Below are 23,133 nucleotides of genomic sequence, written 5' to 3' on the forward strand. Positions count from 1 at the left end.
CGTACGAAAAAGTGGTCCTTCCGGTACGGGTGACCGATGCAGTGCGGCTCACTACGCTCGTACCGCGAACCTTCAGCACATCTTCATGAATGCAGCCGGTAACCATGATAACATTGAAAGCACTCGTCCAGCTTCTAATTCCTTCAGCCGATCGACTTATCCTTCATCAACTGTCCAACCACAATCACCACAGCCGATAAAAGCCGCTCACTTTCCAACCGAGGAAGCGGTGACTGTATCGTCCAGTTATCGTGTCTTAATAAGTCAAAATTGGGCAAATAGCACTCGAGGTAATGCATTGACAAAAACCACTTCCAATTGGAGGCAGATAGTCATCTTTCAAATGCCCATATTTTATAATCACTGAGGACTGATGAGGACTGTCCAGGTCTGACTTGACCAGAAAAATACGCAAAGTTAAGGTTTTTCCAACATATGGATATCAAGTGATAAGTGTTATCATATAAAATGTATCGTTGTTGGGTAGATCAACCCTCCGGACAGCAAGACAGCTCCCCATTGTTCAACACTAGATGTCGTGACCACCCCGAAATCGACGCACCTCGAGGATCATCAAAATCCCTCCCTAGTTGGTATCGTTGATGCTGAACCGTTGAACAGGGTTGAGAGACAAGCCGTGACGTAGAGGGAGGCAGGTTTGGAAGAGAGCGCATGAACGGATCCCCGGAGGTAGTCGGCCCGGGGTGCGTCTAGTCGTCGGATACAAGGGGGGATTATTGTCGTCGGGTACTGGCTCGCAAGGGAGCAAAGCCAGTCGACTCAAGTTCACAGTCGGGGTAGTCTCACCTTAAACCTCCCCAACAATAAAAAATAATTGAAAAAACAAATTGAAATAAAACACGTGTAACAATTTCATATTATCACTGCATGAAACTCCGGTAGAAAATGATAATTATCATCATCAGAACGTGCACTTGACACGAGGGATAACTACCCTCCAAAATTCTACGTGAACTTTCCTCTATTCAGTATCTGACTTTTCTCACTGCTGTCACAATAATTAACGTGAAAAAAGGAAAACGAGACTTGAATGTCATTTAGAGAAAAAAAATAGTTGAACGCACGCGTGTTCGTGAGAATCTCCAGTCATCTTTGAACAATTCCCGTGATTCTTTCCCCGTAGTCACAAGATTAATCCCCAGTTCGACACTTTCTCCCCCTAAAAGTACCACAACTTCTTCCCCGAAGCGTCTCTTATCGCTCACCTCTTAACTGAGCCAATTGCGCGCCACTCTTCGATCTCGCATTTCTTCAATAATCATGCCAAGATTAAAGTGATCAATGGAATGCCACGAGAACCAAGGTGAGTGATGATCCACCGACTCTTTCATTTCTTTCATCACCGTAAATATCTGATTGCGTTATATTCCATTTCAATTGAATTTCAATACCGCAGTGAAGGAAATGATAAATTTAATGATCGTGACAGCCTTCAGTCCTATATTTTTGAAAAATATAGCTGAGCTTCTCCGTATGAAACAACTTTTGATTGTATTGGATTCTGGGGGGAAAATTGGAGAAATAAAGTTTTCAAAGTGAAATAAAGAATTTATCGGGATTTCAGAATTTTGTTTGAGGAGAATGGGTTTACTTATATCATCTCGAGTGAGAATTTCTCCAGCTTTTCAGTGATACACTCGAAAATAGTCGAGTTTGATTCACGCTCAGGATATTCGGGGGGAAATTGGCAGAATCAGTGCTGTGGCACGTATCTCTTTACAATATAAATTGAGGAAAATATTTCTTTGATGTTAAAAAATACATTTGGAAGGGATAACGATTGATCTTTTCAACAATCCAATCTCTGCCTCGGGTAAACGAAAAATGTCCTGGATTTCAATTTACTGGTTATCATAGCTCTTATCACGATTATTGTTGTCGTAACCACATACTGGTTTCTCATATCGTGAACCTATGTTTTGTCGATCGTATTTTCACTGATCGATTCTCAATATTTCAGGTAGCAGGAGCGGAAGAACTGAGAGACAGAGCGCTCGATAAGACGGTAGACCAAAAGCAAAAAAAAGGAGGATAGAAGGGGGCAATAATGGGAAAAGGCGATAAGCGTGGTATCGCACAGCGCACCGACGGTAAGCATCTCCATGTTTGCCATTTTATTTTCATCCGCGAAACGACGAAAAGCATGATGGGTTAATGGGACTAGACGAGATTCGGACTATATTTGCGTGTTGGTCGGGTTACATAGGCTCTTTCAAATAGCTTGTAATGTGGAGGAAGTGAAAAGTTGAGTAAAAACTCCGGGAAAAGTCAGTGGATTGGGGAACGAACAATTTATAGGAAATTCTATTGGATTTATATTGAACTAGGATCGGAAATTCGATTGGTTTTTCATGGTTCTGTCAACGAATTCTGCTACTTGGAACATAAGTTTCTTTTTAAAAACAGTTCATAGAAAGTATTTTATAGAAAAATTAATTTTATTTTCATTTACACTGGATCCAAGTGTTTTATAATCTCTTGTACAGAGCAAGAAAAGTACCGGAAAATAATCTCGAAAAGTTGAAGTACCTGCGAAGGAAAATACCATTCCACATCACATACAAAATTCAACGTAATGATCCCGAAATGAACAACGATAAAATTAATGTCAGAAATTAAACCACCCCTTTCTTATTCTATAATTCATCGTTTATTCGTCAAGAGTATGTGCATAGCTATATATAAAGCGATAAAAAGACGTACATAAAAAGGAAAATGTCAAATGGAAAAAGGGACAGAGGGAAGAGTAATGAATTTTCCTCAAGCTGTTGATTGTCATGGTTGATTAGCACTCTCGTAGAACTCAGCAACTTGTGCCCTTGCGGCATCAGAATGAGCACTTGCGCACGGGTTGGGATCCCAATTAACCCCAGGGCATCCTAAATACTCAAAACAACTATTCAATCTTCGTTGATCACTGTTGGGACAGCATTGCACTACAGCCCAGACACATGGACTTGGTGAAATTCTTGGTGGTCTTGGTGTTAGTGCTGCTGGAAATCTCCCGGCGCTCAGACCAGGCCGGTTTGGATTTATCCCCTGGAGCAGATTCAAAACATATGTAAAGTTGGAATTAAGCATATCCTAGTACTTTGCATATTTTATCTTCAGTGAAATGTTTGTCTACATTTGTAGCCGAACATTACCGTCTTTCCCGGGTTCCATTTGACTATCGACATCTAATTATGCGAAAAAACTTGAAAAAACCATTTTTCAAATTAAATACAAGCCCTACAAATAATTTACAAACAGTCAATACTTGAACCAAATTTTTCGCAGAAAAAAGCGTTTTTAGAGAATGAGAGTTGTAAGGACGGTCTGATCATGCCGGTCCCTACCTACTGGAATTGTCTGTGAGAAAGGAAAGGAATAATGACGCATCAAGTCAAGCATACGCTCGACAAAATCCACTGTTGACAGTAAAAGTCCTTCATCTACTTGACATATTTCTAATAGATCATTATCCTTACCGAAAATTGAACATTATCATCATCATCGAAATTCCCTCGAGAATGAACGAACGGCGACGAGGTGGACGACCTGACTGACGAATTCGGCACAAGTATAATTCTCGCACTGACAGGAAGTGAATTCAGTCTCGCATCATCCCACCTTTTTTGCTTCTCTTCCATAACACGACGACGCCTCTCCTCCTCTCGCAATCGTGCTTGATTCCTCCGGTTCTCCTCCTCATCATTCCCATTCTCCCGTTCCCATGTCATCTTCTCCTCTACCTTTCGCCACTCCTCCGGCCTTCTGTATGGATTATTATTGCTCTGGTTTTGCATCTCTTTTCTCCTCTCTAATTCCCGCCTCCATTCGTCCGCTCTCCTGCTCTCCTCCATCCTCCTCCTCTGCTCCGCCAACGTCTCACGTGGATTACTGGTTTGGTTGTACGCCTGTTGTCGCTCCTCTATCCGCCTCCTCCTCTCCTCCTCCTCCCTCCTGAGCTCACCCTCCTTCCGCCGTTGATACTCCTCCTGTCGTCTCCGCTGCTCGGCCTCCCATCTTCTCGCTGTATCATCAACTCGTGACGAACTAGGATATGTAATCGGTGGTGATGGGCCTCTTGAACGACCGTGCGCTCTTCCGGGTGGATTATTGTAACCATTGGCCCCCGATGTTCTCCTAAATTCATCAAGAACTCTCCTATCCCTTTCCTCCCGATTATCAACAACAATTGGACGATTTCTCTCAATGTAGTCCTTTAATTTTCTCTCCTGATCCCTCTGTTCCGCCGATAACCTCATCTCATACTCCTTGTGAATCCTCTCAATCTCCGAATTTATCTGGTTATCATTTCTCCGATTTTCTTGATTCCTTTGTCTCACCAATTGCTCTCGTCTTCTCTTCTCCATCTCCTCACGTTGAAGTTTCAGATACTCTTGTCGTTTTCTTTCAGCCACTGTTTGTACTCGTTCATTGTCAGATTCATCTTCATCCCCTGAAATATAACCATCATTTTCACCAAAACCCCAGAGACCGTCCATGGTACTCGAAGAGGCTTTAGAACTCACTGGCTTGTCCAATATTGACCTTACCTTACGACCACCAACGAGGTCACCACGTAGTGGCATTTTTTTCAAATCAAATTCAACGTCTGAGTCCTGCTCAGGTCTCATATCTCCACGATGTTTAATTTTTTTATTTAAAATCATCTCCAAATTTTTCAACTTTACTAGCTCATCCATATCCTCGTAGTGACGTGGCTGATCATCCTCATTGTAATCCCAGTCTATAGTCACTGGATGAACTGGTAGAACAGGTGGTACTTCGGATTCAGCGTGAGCGTACTCTTGACTTGACTCGTTTTTCACTGAAATTGATCTTGGCTCACGGCTGAATGGCTCTATCGGTGCCTCAAGGCCTTCACACCCAATTTGAAGTTCCGGCACACCCACTGAATCGTTGTCTTTCCGCTCCTTATGAGTCGTTTGTGTCTCACGTAGGGGTGAGAATTTTTTTCTCATTCCTGGTTTATGGAGCTTCTTATATTCTTCGTGAACAACCTTCGAAGATTTATTTTTCATTAGTTTTTTATGGGGGATTGGGTTGGTCCAGGGAGGAAGGGGTTGTGCGTACAAGTTTGCGTCATCGAGATTGGTTAGTCGATAGATCTCCATTGAACCGGGACCTTGGTCTTCGATTCTCTGACCTGCTGGTGAAAAAAGTAGACTTTAGTAGAGATATGCTGAATTTTTTAACTGTGGGACGATAAATGTCGGGGAATGAATGATAAGATGGGAAAAATCATAAAGTCAGGAGTAGTGCAACCCTCATAAGGACATTTCTTCTGAAAGTTAATTAGCAAAAACATGAGAATAAGCAATTCTTTCCAGAGAATTAGATAGTTCCCCTCTATATGTGCTCATTAGAATTTTAGAATTGATGTTGGACACTTACAAAGTGCACATTACCATCCGAGTATGAATTATTCGAATAGAAGTCGTACAGAATCCCATGATTTCCCATGAGACGTCCCAATGATCATATTTCTCACTGATTGGAACCAAGTGCAATCATTTCGAGCCATTTGATATAATTTGATATAATCTCACTTCAAGCTTTATAACGTAAGGGACAAAGCCCCCTTGTTGGTCCCAATTAGAGGAGAATTTTCTTCATTGCAAGACTATTTACGATGTCTCACAAACTTAATAAGCTCGAATGTCGATCGGTAAGACCCACAAATGCTATTTTAATTTGGAAGAAAGAAAAGAGAGTAGGGAGTTCCATAAAATTCAAACCTGTTTCTCTCTGCACTGGCAGCAATACTCTATTTCGATAGGATTCACTGTTTCGCATGCAAATGTACCACATTTGTGTTTTTCTATTGTTTTGTGAGCGATCGAATTCAAGAGTGTGCGAGAGGTGAAATTTCCACCGCTTTAAACATAATATATTTCGATATATATGAGTGGGAGATGTACAGCGTTCATCGAGGGTAAGTGTGATCTTCCCAAGAGTCGAAAAACCCTTTTTCCGCAAGTGATCAAACTCTATATTCTATCGGAATGTCTGAAATTTATTTTTACGTACGTGGAATGTGCATGGAATTCCCCTTTACAGAAGAGCGATGAAAAAATTTTTTTTTCAATGAAAATCTATATTTCCAAATGTCAAAATTGATTACCAATGTCATAAAATTTTACACCCTCCGTATTTCAGGATTAACCAAATATTCTCGAAACATACCCCGTTACCCCTCCTCAATCTAATCGGAAATTTCCTCGATTCCATAATCAAACAATTTCCATTCCCAATTACAGTGTAATTAGAATTAACGATTCTCAAAACAGCAACATGCACTCCACCAGTGTTCCCTCCAATTACCGTATTTTTATCTCCCATTAAAAAGCAATTGCAAAGGAATGTTGCTAACAAACCAGATGGTGATTTCGAGTAATGCTCAGCTTGCAACTCCGGCGACTTCTTCCAAGGTGACTGTAGCAATCTATCGATTGGTCTTTTTTCGCTTCGATCTGTTGCCGTCCATTTCAACTCCAGAGTGTCCTGAACCGTTGGTCCTTTACGCTGAGCCAGCGCACTCCACGGGTATTGATCGTCAACAGGAGAGGTTAAATCAGTGGCTGAGTTACTTTTCACTAATGTGCCGGGCATCACCAGCATCACAATCAGATAAAACATCCTCACTTCGCCTTTCCCCATTATTTGTCTTGAAAAATCTTCGGGGTTTCGTTTGATTGGAAGATTTTTCGGTTTAAAGTGGTATGAGATAAGTCCTGCTGAGCCTAAAAAGCCTAAAAGAAATAATTCATCATTGATCATTTTCTCTATTACATTTAAACTTTGATGTGAGTAAGATATTAATCCAACAGTCTTTCATTTGACAAGACCCATTTCCCATAAAATGCCCTGTAGGACACCCAGAATTCTGGATTATTCATCACCAATTCATTTTCACACAGGACTTTCAGGTGATGACTTGTGATAATCAAATGTATCACTGGAAACAGGACAGCAATAACAAAGTTTCCATTCGAAATTTAAAAAAGGAGCAATATTAGTGAAGCAGATAATAACGATCACATGCCTTTTGTCGAATAGGCCCAAACCCCTTGTTTTACATTATCGCTAATGCAATAAACTCATCAGCTCAACAGGTGAGGAATAGCAATGATCTATCGATTGTGGTGGTAAAATTTTTCCCTTAAAATCAGTCACGTCGTCCTGGCAACCCACAACTCTCTTCTCCACGTGGAGCACCAATTTTGAAAAATTGAATTGTTGGTACCAGTCTGAATAGTTTGCGCGCACGACCAACACACCACTGAAGATGAAGTGATCTTGACACACTGCCGGTGCCAGGGACTCGTCACAGAATTAAATGGACGTCTCACTATTCCCCTCACTCTCTTTCCCCCCCTGGCCCCCTTCGCTCCCCGGATACTCATCCGCCACTCTGACTCTTGCTATCTGTCCTCGTTGTCTCTTCCCCATCTTTTTTTATGCATCATGCTGGTGATGTACCTAGGCTCATTGCGCACAGATAGGCTAGCGGGAGGCCCCCCGGTGCTCGCCCCGTCACCATCAATTGACATCGCTCTTCATCTCACACCAGTCCTACCTACCACTGGCAATTCGTCGACCTGACGCGATCCTAATAAATTCTCAGATTCCTTTCATAATTCCAACAATTGTCGAGAATAGAGGGACCTCATCTCGCGGATGGATTATTAACGTCCTTGTGAAAATGCTCTTTTAATAAAAAAAATTTTTTCTGATGCGCATGGAAAGATGAAAACATTTTTCCTGGAAATTGCAGAGAGATGAAATCTTGTTTCGAGGGAAAAATCGTGGACGGATATTTCCGGGGTGATGGGAATACAGAAACTTCATTGAAGCTTTTTTTCTGCTGAGAATGGACTAGAGGTGATGTGGATACTAGATGTGGAACAAAAATCTCTCCCATAAGATAACTTTTGATCCAGTGTATGCTGGGCTATTTTTTGTCGTTTAGCATTGACGACACTGGTGATCCAGCAATTTTCATTTACCAAATTTCCTGTTCATAAATGAATATTGGAAAAAATTGATTTCTGGAATATTTCAGACTTTATTTTCTGCTCTGGGACAATTATTATCGACATGCATAATTTTTTTTTATTTATTTTTCCTCGTTACGCTCAATGGTTCAACAGCAGGTTGTTCATACTACTCAAATTAATTATTTCGCTCTCTAAGTGATGATGGTGCTGATAATGCTGTAAGTAACAATTAACTGGAATAACGAAAACGTCAGTCAGAATGAAAAAATGTTGATTTTTATTATGACAAAAAGATTTCTCGTTACTTTATGTAAATCATGATAGAGAAAATAATTCACAACCCTCAATATTTATCCTAATTATCACAACAATTCACTTTCAAAAGCCGAGGCTATCCCACTTCCGTCACTTGAAGTGGTATTTTAATTTTTTTACCGGTGTTATCCAAACATTTGTTTCCCCTGAAGTGTATGAGGCAGATAATTTTGAGTCATTCGAAAATACGTCTGACGTCTGGCAACAAAGAACTGCCAGTAGTAACCAGTAATAATAACAGACCATAAAACGTGAAAAAGACAGACTCAATTGGATTATTTGCCCAGTATCGACATAACTCTAGTGCTAGCAGCATGGGAAATTCCCAAAACGTCATTATATCGTTATCTCATCCATCGCCCGTTGAACTTTCAAGTTCTATCAATGTGTCAATTGCATCATAACACGGAAATTGTCATTGGCCACGTGTTCAATCGATTGTTCAAACGTGTCTCTCCTTTGTACACATACGGCAACACATCCAATTGCCTCTCTCGTTTCGTGAATTAACATGTTTTCACGTTACAGGAAACAGGATACATCACGATAGTTCATGTATGGTAGGTGTCGCGGGGAATTAATCATAAAAATAGTTCTGTGTTCAGAGAAAAATAGTTGTTTCGTCTGTGTGTTCAATAGTTTTAAGGAAATCCAGGGGATTCACGTAATTTTTTCACAATTTGTAGCGGAACAAGAATTTTTTTGCAATATTTGCCTGCAAACTTCGCTTGTCCCCAATTGTGTGAATTTTACAGAGAGAACTGAGGGCTAAAGAATACTGCATTTTGATAAAGTCAAGGAACACTTTCTCCTCGTTCTTCCAACCCTGTCGTTCATCCCCAGGTGTCGAGAGCAGGATTTTTCGCACGACGTGAATTTCCATAAGTTGATTGGCTTCAAAGACGTTCATTAAAACAGGTCAATAATGAAAACTGATTTGAATCATTTTACAACTTCACTAGTGAACTGTCAAGAACTGAGTTGAGGCTCGTTAATTTCTACTGTTCAGAGATTTTTTCTCTTACAATTTGTGAAGCTTCCACTCATTTTCAGGATTTTTTTGCTCGCTAGATGTGAGGACGACAGAGATTCACATAAAATTCACATATGTACAATGGAAACTAGAAACTATTGTTTGTGTGTGACTTGAGGATCGTAAAGAGAGAACAAATGTTCGCTACAAAAAATGACGCATCACCCGCGGGCATCTTCTTAATCAATCGAGAGCATCTCGATAAATTGTTGGAATTGCGTGTGTACTGCAGTTGCTAGTGAAACTTCACGACGTAATTCAAAACACAGGGTCACGGAAAAACAGATGTTTCGTCTTTTATAAGATCACGAACATCATTGACACAGTAGATTAATTTAACGCCAGGTCCAGAGAGTTCAGAATTTCAAAACGAAATACAACCTTCAAATTAATTTCACAATAGACTTTTATTGTTGCATTGCGGTTCGGTAAGTCCATTAAGTACCTCTAATTATAATAGATTAGGTCAACAGTATTTGTTCTCAGTATAATACAATATGTTAATCAACCTTTGCTCAATATATGTTTCGTCCTTTTACTGGATTACGCTTTCTGTCGAGGGAATAAAATACCTCAGTTTTAGGGTTGATTCAAACCACAAAGGGATACACGGAGTGAAAAAAAGTTTTTAGTTTCCAGAACCAAGTTACGGATTTTCAGAGACTTATGGTTCTGAAAAGCATTAAAACGAGAATGGGAAACTTGTTACTTGAGTTGAAAAAAACTATTCCGCACGCGCGTGCTTATCTGCTCAGAGAGAAATTCGCTAGAAAAATTCTAGTGCTATCACTAGCGATGGTGAGGAAAAATTCCAGTGCCGCTGTCGGAAATTTTTTCTCGTTTTTATACATAGGAAACTGTCACGGAAATCCTTGGAAACTCGGTCGTAAATCCTCAAAAATTTCATCCCAAAGGCGCTATAATTGAAAAAAAATTTATAATGCACTATAATTTCTCAAAAAAAATGCTTTCACTGTATTATCTCATTTCTTTCTGAGAAGCTTCTCCTATGTTAGCGGGTCCAACCAACCGCAACTTTAATCTCACTTCCTTGGGCAACATTGTGGCTTGCAATCTTGCAAACAATAAAATATATAATATAATTATGTATTTTATCGCTTGTTGGGGATATGATGTTGATATTCATGTGGGGAATAAATAGAATTCGATACTCTCACTGACTTCGCCAATTAGGGTTCGTTGATTAAATCCATTAATTAGAATCGAGAAGAACCATTAGGCACTTGTGATTTATTCTGTTGTATCGAGCTGACAGCTGTAAGGGTTGTGGGGGAGGAGCGAAGGGTACAATGATTGCTTCTTCTTGCAATTGCTCCTAAACTTCTGCTTTTGTCGGAGGGATAATGGACACATAATCGACTGACTCATAGAACTTATAATCACAGTAATTGGGGCTTTGATATTTGCGGAATATTCCATCGTATTTGTCATGTAAACTTCGAAGGCTCAGTAGTAAAAAAATTATGAAAATTTAATAACACGCTCTGAACTTCATGAAAACATAAATCGAACGTCAAATGAATCTTCGGTAAAATGGTCATTCTCTTACCATTTGTTGAAAATGAGAATATTTTTTCATTTTATGTTCTCTTGCAATTACACAGGGCGTGACACAACCATTTAAGAGATGGAAAAAAATGGGATTTGAACGGATATTTGATGAGTGATTGTCTGAGGCGGAGTAAGTTCACTCGCGAAATTAAAGAGTTAGTATCCGGCACAACGAGAGCAGTGCAAGGTCGTGTTTCACTGAAGCGTCTCGCTAATCACTATTAATATGACTTGGGTGAGCCCGAGAGGTTGCAAGACCTTTGCCACCGGTTACACGACAACTCTTTAGCTGTATGTTGTCACAATCACGCTGTCGTAAACTTAAAAGAATTGAGGGTAAATTGTGCATTTTTACTTACTATTGGAGATTCTGAGACAGGAAGTGGACAGGATCGCAAAAAATATCAAAACTCTTCATCGAATTTTCATTCATTTATTTTTGTCATTAGAAATACCGTTGGGATCTCACGGTCATTGTCCTGGTGAACGCTGTGTCAAGTCTGCGTTACGGTTTTTTTGGGATGCCCTTTAGGAAACGTTCACCGGAAATCATATGACAGTGAGTCCTTGCACAGGTGACCAAACTCCCTGGGCCCCATAGAATAATCAGAATGAAGTTCTGACGATGTTTTTTTCTTATCCTTCCGTATTTTTCTGAATAAAAGGTCTGGTTTCCCATCCTCCCAATTGTTCTGTCGTCCTTTTGCCAGGGGTTTACGTCCAAAGAGGTACAATTTTTGCGAACTTTTGAAGCTCGAGTGTCGAGGAGAGGACAGGGTTTACTCCTTTGCTTGAATGTTCCCTTTCCAGGGAAAACCTAGCATTGCTCGAGGCCCATGGACCAGTGAAGATGCATCCTCACTTCTTCACTTTTTTCCCCAGCTATTCACTGAAGGCGGAATTCACGAGTGACTCACTTCACATATTGCACCTTCTCTGAACAAGCATCTGAGGAATATGGAAATTTCAGTCCCCCGAGGAATATGATAACGTTGGAAAATTCGATTCGTCGACTGTGGGACTTTTCTGAATTGTGAAATTTCCAAAATTATTGATCTGTAGGAAATTACAGAGAGATACTTCCTGAAGAATGGGGTAAAGAAAATTCCATTCATGACAATACAGCCAGGATATCCTTCCCTACTTCCGTTCATTCGTATATCCTTTCGAATTTTTACGATTCTGTCCCTATTCGCCGTCAACCGAGGAAAGACCTCACCCTGAGGGAAACTGACCTTCGGTCAGTTACAGTTGTCCTGTTTTACGAGACTTCTGCTCCCTTGTGAAGCTGAAAAAAATTCCTGCGACGATCGGAGATCGAACCTCGGGGCACCAGTGCGACCCTCTCCTTCTCGGCCATGGCCGTCGGTTATAGATAGTATACGTTTGTAAGAAAATTAGTAATTTGTTTCTGACTAGAATTGGCATGATGATGCTTTTTAAATGGAAGGACATATTCCTTTTTTATTCCGAATAATTTCCAAGTTGAAATTTGTTCGGTTCAAGCAGTAAACTGTGTTGGAGAACATGCATTTTTCTTTTAGTGTAGGTGGCAGGGAATCTGGAGAAAGCCCCCAATACCCGTTGGACAGGGAAAACGAGTCGACTTGATTCCAAAAAAACATCGATTGTATAAAAGTCCTGTCGATACCCCAGTTTGAATTCACATTTCCGGGTAATTTGGACCCAACCATTGTGACCAAGATCCAATCACGTATGCATTGAACATATTGTGTAATAATGACAAGCAAATGGCATTTCATATCACCACGTTTTGGGGAAAGCTGGTAAAAAAAACGCCAATCACCTGCCTCCGGGGAAACAAAAAATCCAAAAAATAGTTCAGCCCCGATATAAAGCCTCACTACGGAATTTTAGGTGGCCACTGCTATTGATCGCTAACCGAATTTTAAAAATTTTTAGCAAAAAATGGTCTTTTCCAAATTAATAGTAACGAGTGCGTACGCACTAAAAATACGTAATGGTTTCAATTACAATTTTCCACGTCCTTAATTTCTTTTCCGCCAGGATTTCAACAAATTTCCCTTTTCTATGCCCGAATAGCCAATTTTGACCTCAGAATTTCAAAAATGTTATGGGCGTGTACGTGTGAATTGTTTTAATAAATCCACTTATAATTTAAAATATTTTTGCCAATAACATCTGATCAACTCGATGGCGATTGTCAATATGTCTTTGTGTATGGGATAAATTTTCATGTCAACAGTCATATTTTGTATCGAGATAGCTCCGACGATAGCAACAAAAATTTAATTTTTCCACACGATATTCAATTTTCTTCAATCAAGTTGATTAATTTTCCTCTAGTCAATTTATTCCACTTCGTCAAATATTCTCACGTGAAGCAGATAATTCTCCAGCAGAGGTACTTTTTTCACTCTCTGGATGGCGATACTGTGTCTAAAGCAATTTGCCATTTATTTTATACTCTTGTTCAATGTTTCCAACAACTGTAGGTGATATAACTGCCTCACGTCAAGCCAGTTTGAATTTCTTATTCTTCATTCTTTTCCCATTTATCCAGAGTAGCACCTCGCTGTTCTATTGGCAAGTCGTTCCTCCTTTGAACTTTATCCGGAGGGCTTTAACCATCCCTTTTTGTGAAACTTCATGTATACAGGCGGATTATGTACACAACCGATCGATATAAACTCTCGAAAAAAAAAACAAAAAGTCTCTTAAACCAGGGGAGTAAAAAAAAATCTCCCGTATCGTGTCGTTTTCCACCCGGCGGGTGTGCTGAATCGGCCAATGTAACTCCAATAAAACCGGGAATTGAAAAAAAAATCGCTATCCATGAGAAAGACTGAGGCAAAGTAAACCTTTTTGAAACTTCAACATATAGGGTCGATAAAGGAAAATTAACTGCTGAGAAAAACGAACAATGTTTTCCTTGAACCCAAGAATTGCCAATTCAAAATTACAAAGAAGTAGTTTCCTCGAATTTAAAAATTTCAAAGACAATCCAATATTAGCAATATAACAAATTTTTTTCCGAACTATAAGTCTTACAATTTGACAATGAAATCAGACCATCTTGCCCCATAGACTCTCGGTGGCCCTTGAGATCCATAAAGCCTTTAGGAGAAACGGAATAAGCCGTTGTCTCCCTGAATTCTTAGAATAGTCTATTAAATGATAATTATTGATTTTTATCAATAAAATTCCATTGAATTCAGCCTCATCCACTCGATAATTGTATTATCAAATCAATGAAAGATCTCACATATAAAAAATAATGACAGGAGAAAAAACAAGTTGAAAAATTCGCACCGGCAGATCGGTTCCGTTTCCCCTTAAGACCCCAGGGACGCGCACCCCCTTCATTACTCCTCCCCGTAGGATCAAATAGAAAAAATAAAATAAAACCCTTGTAAATTCGCCCCTTGCGAGGTGGGGCCTTCACTCGGTGTGCCCCTCGAGACGTATGATCCTGGTGAGGAGCGAACCCTGTGTTACACGTTTTTCCAACAGTTCCTACATACATTATGTATACAGGTGTTTTACAATGTCCCAAAAAAAACTGTGGTCTTCGACAGACGTCCAACCTCGTCATGGTGTTTACCAATCAGAAAGACCATGACCCCCAGGTACCTGCGAACATGACCATAAACACATCGTTCATTCACATTTCATCAAGTTCTAAGCAACAGCCCTTTATAATTCAAATTAGGAAATTGAAAAATTGTTGAGAGAATGAGCTTCTACTCAAAAGCAACAATAGAAAAAGCTCCATTAAATTTCACTCACTCAACGTCCCCGTTATACCATGAAAAACTCACCCCATTTTGATCCGTTAAAGCTGCTGTTGAAGTATCTCGCATCTCGGGTTTTCATCGCTAGATTGACGTTTAAAACCTAGAATACATGGACAGGAAGGTGAGAGATACATGTGGCATCACGTTTAAAAGCCGCAAAAGCCTCTTCGTGGTCGATACGTTTGATCTGACCATAAAGCGGCGAACCGCACCGAACCGAGAGCCAGCACACATGTAAAAAAAATGCGCTCACACACACACACATGCAGAACACGGGGAGTTTTGCCACAAAAGGAAAACAAAGGGATAGTGAGGATGAAAAATATAAAATATATATATATATATATAAAACAACAAACTCGAGGACAATGGAAAAGCCAAACAAAAAGTTGGAGAAAATTGAAAAATGTTAACTCATAATTCGAGCAGAAAGAGAATCATAAACACGGCGATAGGGAGGAGATGGAGATATAAATTCAGCTCCATGTTTTTGTTATACGATATGAATAGTGGGGCGTGGCACATGCTGTGCAAATATCGTTGGGCTTGTATGCAATATGACCTGTAGAAAGTTCCGACGGAGCGTCACAAAACACTACAAGCATCAAACCGTATGTCTCGTGGTGTTTGTTCATACGCCGTGTTCGTCACATTGAACAACGGAACAACGAGATTACCGCTGAATAACTTTGAACAAAAACCACCCCTTCCGGTTTATTCTTCGGGTGTTTGAAACTGTCCGTCTCGTTCACGTGTGAAAACTGGGGGAAGTTTATAGGTGAAATTCACATATATTAATGTGGTCGATAAGAATTTCAGGCTGAAATGCTGTTTCTGCAGAGTGATTTCATCTGGCGTTCAATGGGCGTTCGATGACTTGTCAAACAGTGAGAAATTGAAAAAAGGGTCGAAAGTGGTCTAGAGGTTAAAATGCGCGAATCAAACAGGGTCAGGCACATGTGCTGCGAGAGATTGTCAGTTCGATGTATTGGGAATCGAGGGAAAATCCCAGGATGTCCGGTAGTAAATCGTCTACGTATTCCGTTGGAAATTGAATAATCATGAAATGTTCAGGAGCAACAAAAATTGATGGATTTGAGCTTGTTACTAAAACAGAACAATGAGATTGTTGCTGACTACCGGTTCCTTCCGGTTTATTCTTCGGGCGTTTGCAACTCTCCGTGTCGTTCACGTGAAAAAACTGGGGAAGTTGATATTTGAAATTCAGATATATTAATGCAGAGTGGATGGTAAAAGTTTCATCGGGGTACATTGTGCTTGTAGATTGTTTCCATCTGGAAACATGAATGTTCGATGACTTATCGAATAGCAATAAATGAAAAAACATGAATTTAAAGGGCTATAAAGGGAAAAATAGACGGATTCTATCAGGTTCACACGTGAATGCGTTCGGGACAAAAGAATTCCTGATTTCAATATATTGTAAGACAAAAATTCAGGGAAAATCGAGAACAGGCGGTAGAAAACCCCAGGGATCGGGACAATATCGATAATATCGGCGGGAAACTAATATAAAGTTCAATGAAAATCCGACAAAATTTGTAGGTAATTCGACAGTTTTATCCATTTTTACGTGAATGTTATATTCACAAGTGTAAAGAGAAATATTCGTTTAGAATATATTTCCCGTTTCAATGAATATCCGTGAAATCCTTCAAACGTGAATTGAAACCCACACCACATCTGCCCCCCCCCCCCAGCCCACACCATTCGAAATTCACCATTCGCCAGATCACACGTGTTAATCCGTTAATTTCTGTTCCAGCGAGCACCAATCTGGTGGGAAAGTTTACGCAAAGCGTGCGGAGAATCGTACAAGATGTCAAGGACGAGGGAACGGCAAGTACGTGCAGATCCAACTAATATCAGTGTTAAAAATCACCCATTGTTCGACTCAAAAAGAAAAAGAGAGAAAAAAAAAGTGTCCAAGTACACGAGACAAGAAAAAAAAAATTTAATCTGATTCTACGAGAGTCGAACTGGTACACACTGGCAGCAGGCCAACTAAACTGTTGCCTCTCCTCAGGTTGAAAGCAAATACAAGCAGTCATCGACCACGTGCCAGTGGAGCGAGAGTCTGCAAATTTTGTTTTTCCTTTTTCCTCCAAATTGTCCTCCCCCACCTTCTGTTCTTTTATCATTCATGCTTCAGCCTTGGCAATATTTGCACTGAACAGTGACCCACTTGATGAAGTGAAATAAGTATTGATAATTAATTGGGCTTAATTCGATTGAACCTTCAGGTGGCCAAACCAAGGAGGAAGTTATTGAGACTAATGAACGCCTGAGAGCTGTTAGAATACGTCTTGATGCCAGTTATGAGACAGCCAAACGAGCACTTGTCGATCTCATGACGAAGTACGCTGACAGCAAACAAGTTAGGAATATATTTCAACGGTACAATCTGCTGAAGGTGATGATAAAGGTGGGAAAGAAATTTTTATTTGTCCCCCCTGCATGGAGAGACAAATCTCATTTTTGAAAAGTGAAAAACAAAATTACAAACCCGTAAAAACCGCCGAATAATCATCCCCAATTGTGGATTACGTGAAATGTTCAGTAATTTTTCCAGAATACGTCCCTTCACCTCTGCTAATGCCCTTTCCTTGTGCCCTTGTACCTGCGGATTAAATTATCGGTTTTTCAATGAATTGTTTATCATCGTTCATCATAAACATTTAATTGAAAAAGTAAATATCGAATCTGGCAGTGAAAAGGCCGTAATAAAGGGCATCAACACAGAAGAGCGTGTGGTCGGAGTGGCACTAGTTGTTGCATAAAAATGATGGTCATCGTAATATCCAATAATAATCGAACGGTCATGGATGGAGCTATTCTCCCCAGCTCTTGGAGGGCATTCATTGTTGTGCGATTTATTATTCAGTCATGTTGTTGTCATTTATATCCCTGGATTTAATTATGGTGGAGGCTAAATCTCGCTGGCGCTCATGCTCCAGCCTTTAATAAATTAGAATAATGTCCAAGGTGTTATTGAAATCGGTTAGTTCATCATCCGTTCTAACGCCTTCATTAAATCATGATGAAGTTCATTGGATGAGATTAATGAATATCCTTGGACTTTCGGAGTCAATTTAGTTCTGTAACGAAGATATGAAAAAGCAACAAGTAAAAAGTTGATTTACTGCGTATATTTCTCAATTTGAAAAGCATGATATATTGAAATCTTATCAAATTACCATCTAGAGACTAAAATTTTTAATCACCTTGATGTAGGTACGCAAAGGTTTTGGTTAAAGGTGTTTTCCTTCATAAAAATCTCTTGGAAAAAATTGTTTCAGAACTTGTGATTTATTGAGTGAATATCAACTCATGCGTAATTCTCTCCTCTTCTATTGATCCAAGAAATCGGAGCTTCCTCTATGAAGTTGGAATGAAAGAGAAAAATTCACTGAGAGAATAAATTATGCTCTAATGCCATTTTTCAATCCAATGTCGAATCCTCTCGACTGTAATTGACTTACGTCAAAAAAAATGTTCGATAAAAAGACCATCCCATATAGCTCAAACTCTTCACAGTGAACTAGCGACTCTCGTTTCATATTTCAATCGGTGTAATTACGCCGAAGGTTACGTTAAAAATGTCGCTCTCAATCCTCAATTTCGATAACCATTCGCGATGGAACATAAATTAACTTTTCCCAAGGAACTTGATGAGACATTTCCAGTTCAGACAACTTCGAATACTTCACTCAGTCTCATGGAATAACACATTTTCTTATTTGTGTTTCTTCATCCAATCATAGCATACTTTGCCTTCCATAATGAGGAAAATTTCATGAGGAAAGCAAAGTTAGAAATGCGCTTTTTCATATTCGGTGAAGGAAATTGAGTTTTATGGCTCAAGTCATAATATTTTATACGACTCATGCTGGCGATAAAAGAATTTTCTGACTCATGTGATTATAATCTCATCGTCTAGTAGAATTATTACACTGTTAAAAAAAAGTTATTAAATTTGCTGAAAGAGGACATGGTACAAGATTTAAGAGAACAGAGTCAATGTAATTTGTACAATTATCACAAATTCTCAAGTGATTTTAACGCTTATTGTTACATTTCTCGGAGTGCTCAGGAAGTCTACGCGAAATTTTAAGAAGTGTTCAGGAAATCGCCATTATTCTTCGTTAAATTTCAATGCAAAATTAACTTGAACATTCCGTAAGACTGTGAGGAAAGTAAGATTTTGCGCACGAAAAAAACTGATATCGCTATCTCTGATAAATCCTCCTTGGAGGGAATTACACTCCACCATGAAGCACCTAAAAGATGGATAATAATTCCCCTGATGAACTTTCCAAAGTAATTAAGTAACTCGTGCCCCCCAAACTGACTCAGTTGAACGCGGCAACCGTAAAAGAAAATCCTCACCTGTTGATCAATTTATCATAAAAATTCATAAACCACAAAAAACTTTGATGAACCCTCCCCAGGACGTGATTAAACTGGAGACCCAATATTGGACCCTCGTTGACATACCGAGACAGGAGAAGCAGGAAACTGTGCCGGCATTTGTATTGCGCGCCTGTGCCATTATGGAAAAAACCCACAAAAGCGGTGAGGGTGTCAAGACCTCAGCACGACTTGCTGAAGAGGCAGAGAGTAGAAGAGAACGCATCGATCGTCTCGAGAGTAGGTTTTTTTTTTCACTCTAAATTCATCCATCCATTCACAAATTTTAATCTCCGACTAATTGTACCTATTCCCATTATGATTCAAGATTTAATCATTAAAATTTATTCTCATTCTTTATTCCATATCTCAAGACCTGACAACTGTGCAGATTGAAACTGAAAATACCCAGATGACGAACGATCTCTACAGACTTCTGAAGAAATACACTGGCCTTAGAAACCTCATCCGAGACCTCAAGGTTAGTAATGACATGCACGGAAACAAAATCAAGGAAAAACTTGAGGAATTTGCTGAACATCTTTATTCAATTTTCATTAAACTTCTCCTGAAATTCTATTAATTTGTCCGCCAATAGAAAATATTTTCTTTAACAATTCACTATAAGTTTGGCGCAATTGATAGAGAATCGACAGGGTTTACATCGCTTGTGGGTAAAAGAAGGCGTGCGAAATGTACCATTTACCGCACATGACGTGCGGAAAATGACCTGCACAGTCTAATTTGTCGGTACAAGTCCGTAAATTGTACAACAAACGCACAAGTGATGAAATCCACTGGTTTAATGGAAATCCAACAGAGTTTGCCAACGAATTCCCTAAATTTTTCACAACAATTTTCATGTAGATGAGTTGAGTTCATTGAGATTGTGAGTTATGGTTGATGAATTCAACCTTTAAAATATTTATTTTCATTCGTAGATATTTAATAGTGAATTATCATTTCTGTTACTAGGAAGAGTACAATAGCTCAAAAGTTTATCCAATGTTTCCACGCTACACTATTCTGAAAGATATGATAAAGGACATTATGCACAACCCCGACTACATGGAGGTTTGCCACGAGGTAGATCAGGCATAGCGTCCAGACCCCCTCCATCGTTCACCCCGTATGACTTTGTAAGCTCGTTGCTTTACAAAGTGTTATTACGGATGTGAGGCGGATGAAGGGGGTATTTGCGGGGAGAAAATGTTTGACGATTTCCTATTAGACTGTAATTACCTTTTCCCTCTATGGACTTTAGGAATGCTTAATGCGCTTTCCAATTGTTATCGTTTTAACTCAAGTATTTAGGATACGAGTGACTGAACTTTAGGAGAGTATTAATGTATCTGATGAGATTATCGTTGTCATTAGTTGAAGCTTTGGTTAGTGTTTTGGTTGTTGAATTATCGCTGTTGATGTATTTGTTACCGAGTTATCGGCCCTCTACGAGGACACAGGGGTTGCTCGTTACCCCAACGGATTTTTTTTTCATTTTCATTCCTACTTCAAAGCGCCGAACAATATTTATCGAAGACAGTAATTATGTTCAGAGGGTTCTGAATACCATTGGCCTGATGAAAACGCAGCACTTCGTTTTCACCCTAGATTGGTCACCCTCAGCGATCCGACGACTCCGTCGGGGCGGGAAAATGGCATCCGTATTAATTCGGGTAAAACGTTGGTGAATTTACTTTACCGAATGCGTCTACAGAATTTCCGGCATCGTCACATCTCGAGCACTTGCATTGACGTGGAAAAAAATCATTTCTCCGTGGGAAATCTTTTTTTTCTGTAGTTGGAAAATTAAAATTTTTCCCGATACGGTACGTCATTTCCTTCACAGGGCGACCCGTCTAGAGTTAATGGGTAAATTAATTTTGTACGTTCAAGACGGCTTACGAGAAATCATTTACACCTTGAGCAAGCGATGTAAATTATGTTATAGATTATTACTGATTGAGAATTATTCGATAAACTAAAGAAAAAAAATCGATATGAATAGCCGCTTTCACGTCAAAACACAAATTTCTGTTGAATGTAGAAACTAGTTGACTTTCTAAAAATAGTGGTATTATTAAGTATAGAATATCCTCTATATAGAAATGGTAATAAATATTTGGAAGTTAGATTGAAGAATTGTAAATGATCATGAAATAATAGCTTTGAAGATCAAAACATGACATGAAATTATGAGAGAGAAAATTTGAATAATTGTCATACCAAAAGTTGTTCAATTCACCGGGAGTATTAGGTTTATGAAAGACGTTATGTTGATAATTTTGAAATGTAGAATTGTGGCTAGTATAATTATGAGTCATTGTTGCGAATAGAGATTGATTTAGATGGTGAGCCGTATATGGGTAGATCAGGGAAATTCCTGTCCAAGGTTGAGGGGGACATAAAACATGATTTAAAAAATAGGTTTATGGCATTTTAGCACGTCTTTAATAATTGATACTAGTTTAATATTAACTAGAGGATGAACATTACTCGGTATAATTCTTCGTTCACATTTTAGACGATGAGCAATCTCCTATAGGAGAAGGATTTTTTACTGTCATTGTAAAACTGCGATTCATGATACTTTTGACAAAGGGCTAGTTTTTGAAGGATGTCATGGCTATCTCACCAACTATTTTAAAAAGGAGAGTGTTTTTACTACCTCTTGAAGTTGGTAACACGCACGTGCTGATTCATCCCCTACGCGCAAAAAGCTTTCTTGCTTCATGCAAATTTCAAATGTATTCAGCTTTATTGACCCATAAAGGCATTATAAAAATGAATAATTCATGGGCAACATGTATTGTCAATGATAGAGATGGCTAATGAATGAAAAATTAATTAATAATTTGACTCTTTGATCAATTATTTTCATGTCTTCAAATAACCACCGATCAATACCCATTAGAAAATGGCCCAAGGGTTGAACTTAGAAAAGTGAATTTTCTTGAATTATTCTGAAAGTTCCATGACTCGCCAAAAAACTGAATAACTGAATAAAACAAAACATTTTCCTAGAAATTTCCACGGAAATACGGAATTTCTCGGCGTTTTCAATAGATCTAAAATTGAGAAGTTTAAGATTTGAATCGTAAAAAAAATTCTTGAGTTGGAAAAATGTGAACATACTTTATATTTTTTGGAGACAAAATTTACTCGACTCATTGACACGATATATTTCCATTTAAACGCTTTTGTAGAACTTTCATGTTTTATCAATCCGATAGGCCTGTAATTCACGAGATTACAGCCTAGTTTATAGAACTAATTGTCAAGTTTAAGCCGTAGAATATTCATCTACAGAGTGACGAAAGGAGTCCTAGTACTCCAAGTCCGTAAAGCCAGTTTTATGATGGAGTTCGTAACAGAATTTTACAGCCCTATGCGTAAAATAGAATTCCCCAGTTTAATTGACAGGGTGAAAATTTACGGCCTAGTCTTCAAAATATCAGTTTCAAAGCCTTTAGTCCGAATTTCATGGTCGCAACTGTAAATATAATTTTCATCACACTGGTAGGAAAATGGAACTTTACGAATAGTTCGTGTCTACAAAACATGACTTGGAATAGTTTGTTTTTATTTCATTTGAGAAATAATTTTTTTTGTGGCCTTCAATTCAATTCCCGTATCAAGTATTCCGAAAACTCGTTCAGTGGGATGCCCACGACATCCTCAAAAGCTTCGCGATAAAAAAATCCAGAGGAAGAGAGAGAAAACAACATAACAAGACATAATTGTACATAAATACATATCGTCGGTTCTTTCCACGAACTTGCCTGATATTGAATACGTATTCGATAGTGTATAATCAGGTTGACAGCCCCTAAAATAAAAATAACTAATGAGTAATAAACGTTAATGCCTGGCATTGGAAACGAGAGAGTCCCGGAAACAATGGAAGAAAAAAAAATGAAAAACAAAGGGATATGGGAATGTAATGGTGAATACTCGTTTCCATACCCTCCAA

The 23,133-nt window shown here is 39.0% G+C and overlaps 2 protein-coding genes across 6 annotated transcripts; one reads left to right on the forward strand and one right to left on the reverse strand.

Moving 5' to 3' along the window:
* Nucleotides 1-415: 415 nt before the first annotated feature.
* On the forward strand, nt 416-23,087 carry LOC135173067 (uncharacterized). Of its 2 annotated transcripts, XM_064139667.1 has the most exons (7): nt 416-1,324; nt 1,982-2,111; nt 16,516-16,593; nt 16,994-17,175; nt 19,202-19,400; nt 19,535-19,641; nt 20,136-23,087. In XM_064139667.1, exons 2-7 carry the CDS (start codon nt 2,069-2,071, stop codon nt 20,259-20,261), a joined length of 735 nt encoding a protein of 244 aa, XP_063995737.1. In that variant the 5' UTR covers nt 416-1,324; nt 1,982-2,068; the 3' UTR covers nt 20,262-23,087. The 2 variants fall into 2 exon arrangements, with proteins under 2 accessions (XP_063995737.1, XP_063995747.1); XM_064139677.1 differs by lacking the exons at nt 416-1,324; nt 1,982-2,111 and adding an exon at nt 8,603-8,905.
* LOC135172922 (calponin homology domain-containing protein DDB_G0272472-like) lies at nt 2,649-11,108 on the reverse strand. Of its 4 annotated transcripts, none has more exons than XM_064139458.1 (4): nt 10,949-11,108; nt 6,408-6,782; nt 3,492-5,179; nt 2,649-3,060 (listed from the first exon to the last, which is right to left on the reverse strand). In XM_064139458.1, the coding sequence occupies exons 2-4, from the start codon at nt 6,688-6,690 to the stop codon at nt 2,797-2,799; spliced, it is 2,235 nt and encodes a 744-aa protein (XP_063995528.1). In that variant the 5' UTR covers nt 6,691-6,782; nt 10,949-11,108; the 3' UTR covers nt 2,649-2,796. The 4 variants fall into 4 exon arrangements, with proteins under 4 accessions (XP_063995528.1, XP_063995537.1, XP_063995512.1 ...); XM_064139467.1 differs by lacking the exon at nt 10,949-11,108 and adding an exon at nt 7,076-7,353 and having other exon boundaries at nt 3,492-5,176; XM_064139442.1 differs by lacking the exon at nt 10,949-11,108 and adding an exon at nt 7,076-7,353.
* Nucleotides 23,088-23,133: the final 46 nt, after the last annotated feature.

This window comes from Diachasmimorpha longicaudata, chromosome 1 (genome assembly GCF_034640455.1).
Source record: "Diachasmimorpha longicaudata isolate KC_UGA_2023 chromosome 1, iyDiaLong2, whole genome shotgun sequence".
NCBI classification, from domain to species: domain Eukaryota; kingdom Metazoa; phylum Arthropoda; class Insecta; order Hymenoptera; family Braconidae; genus Diachasmimorpha; species Diachasmimorpha longicaudata.

Coding starts and splice junctions, on each gene's coding strand:
- LOC135172922 (XM_064139458.1), bottom strand. CDS start 6,690: ATGGGGAAAGGCGAAGTGAGGATGTTTTATCTGATTGTGATGCTGGTG. Junction 5,180..6,407: donor TTACTCGAAATCACCATCTG/GTTTGTTAGCAA, acceptor TTTTTTCACCAG/CAGGTCAGAGAATCGAAGAC. Junction 3,061..3,491: donor ATGATAATGTTCAATTTTCG/GTAAGGATAATG, acceptor AATCTGCTCCAG/GGGATAAATCCAAACCGGCC.
- LOC135173067 (XM_064139667.1), top strand. CDS start 2,069: ATGGGAAAAGGCGATAAGCGTGGTATCGCACAGCGCACCGACG. Junction 2,112..16,515: donor TATCGCACAGCGCACCGACG/GTAAGCATCTCC, acceptor TTTCTGTTCCAG/CGAGCACCAATCTGGTGGGA. Junction 17,176..19,201: donor TGCTGAAGGTGATGATAAAG/GTGGGAAAGAAA, acceptor AACCCTCCCCAG/GACGTGATTAAACTGGAGAC.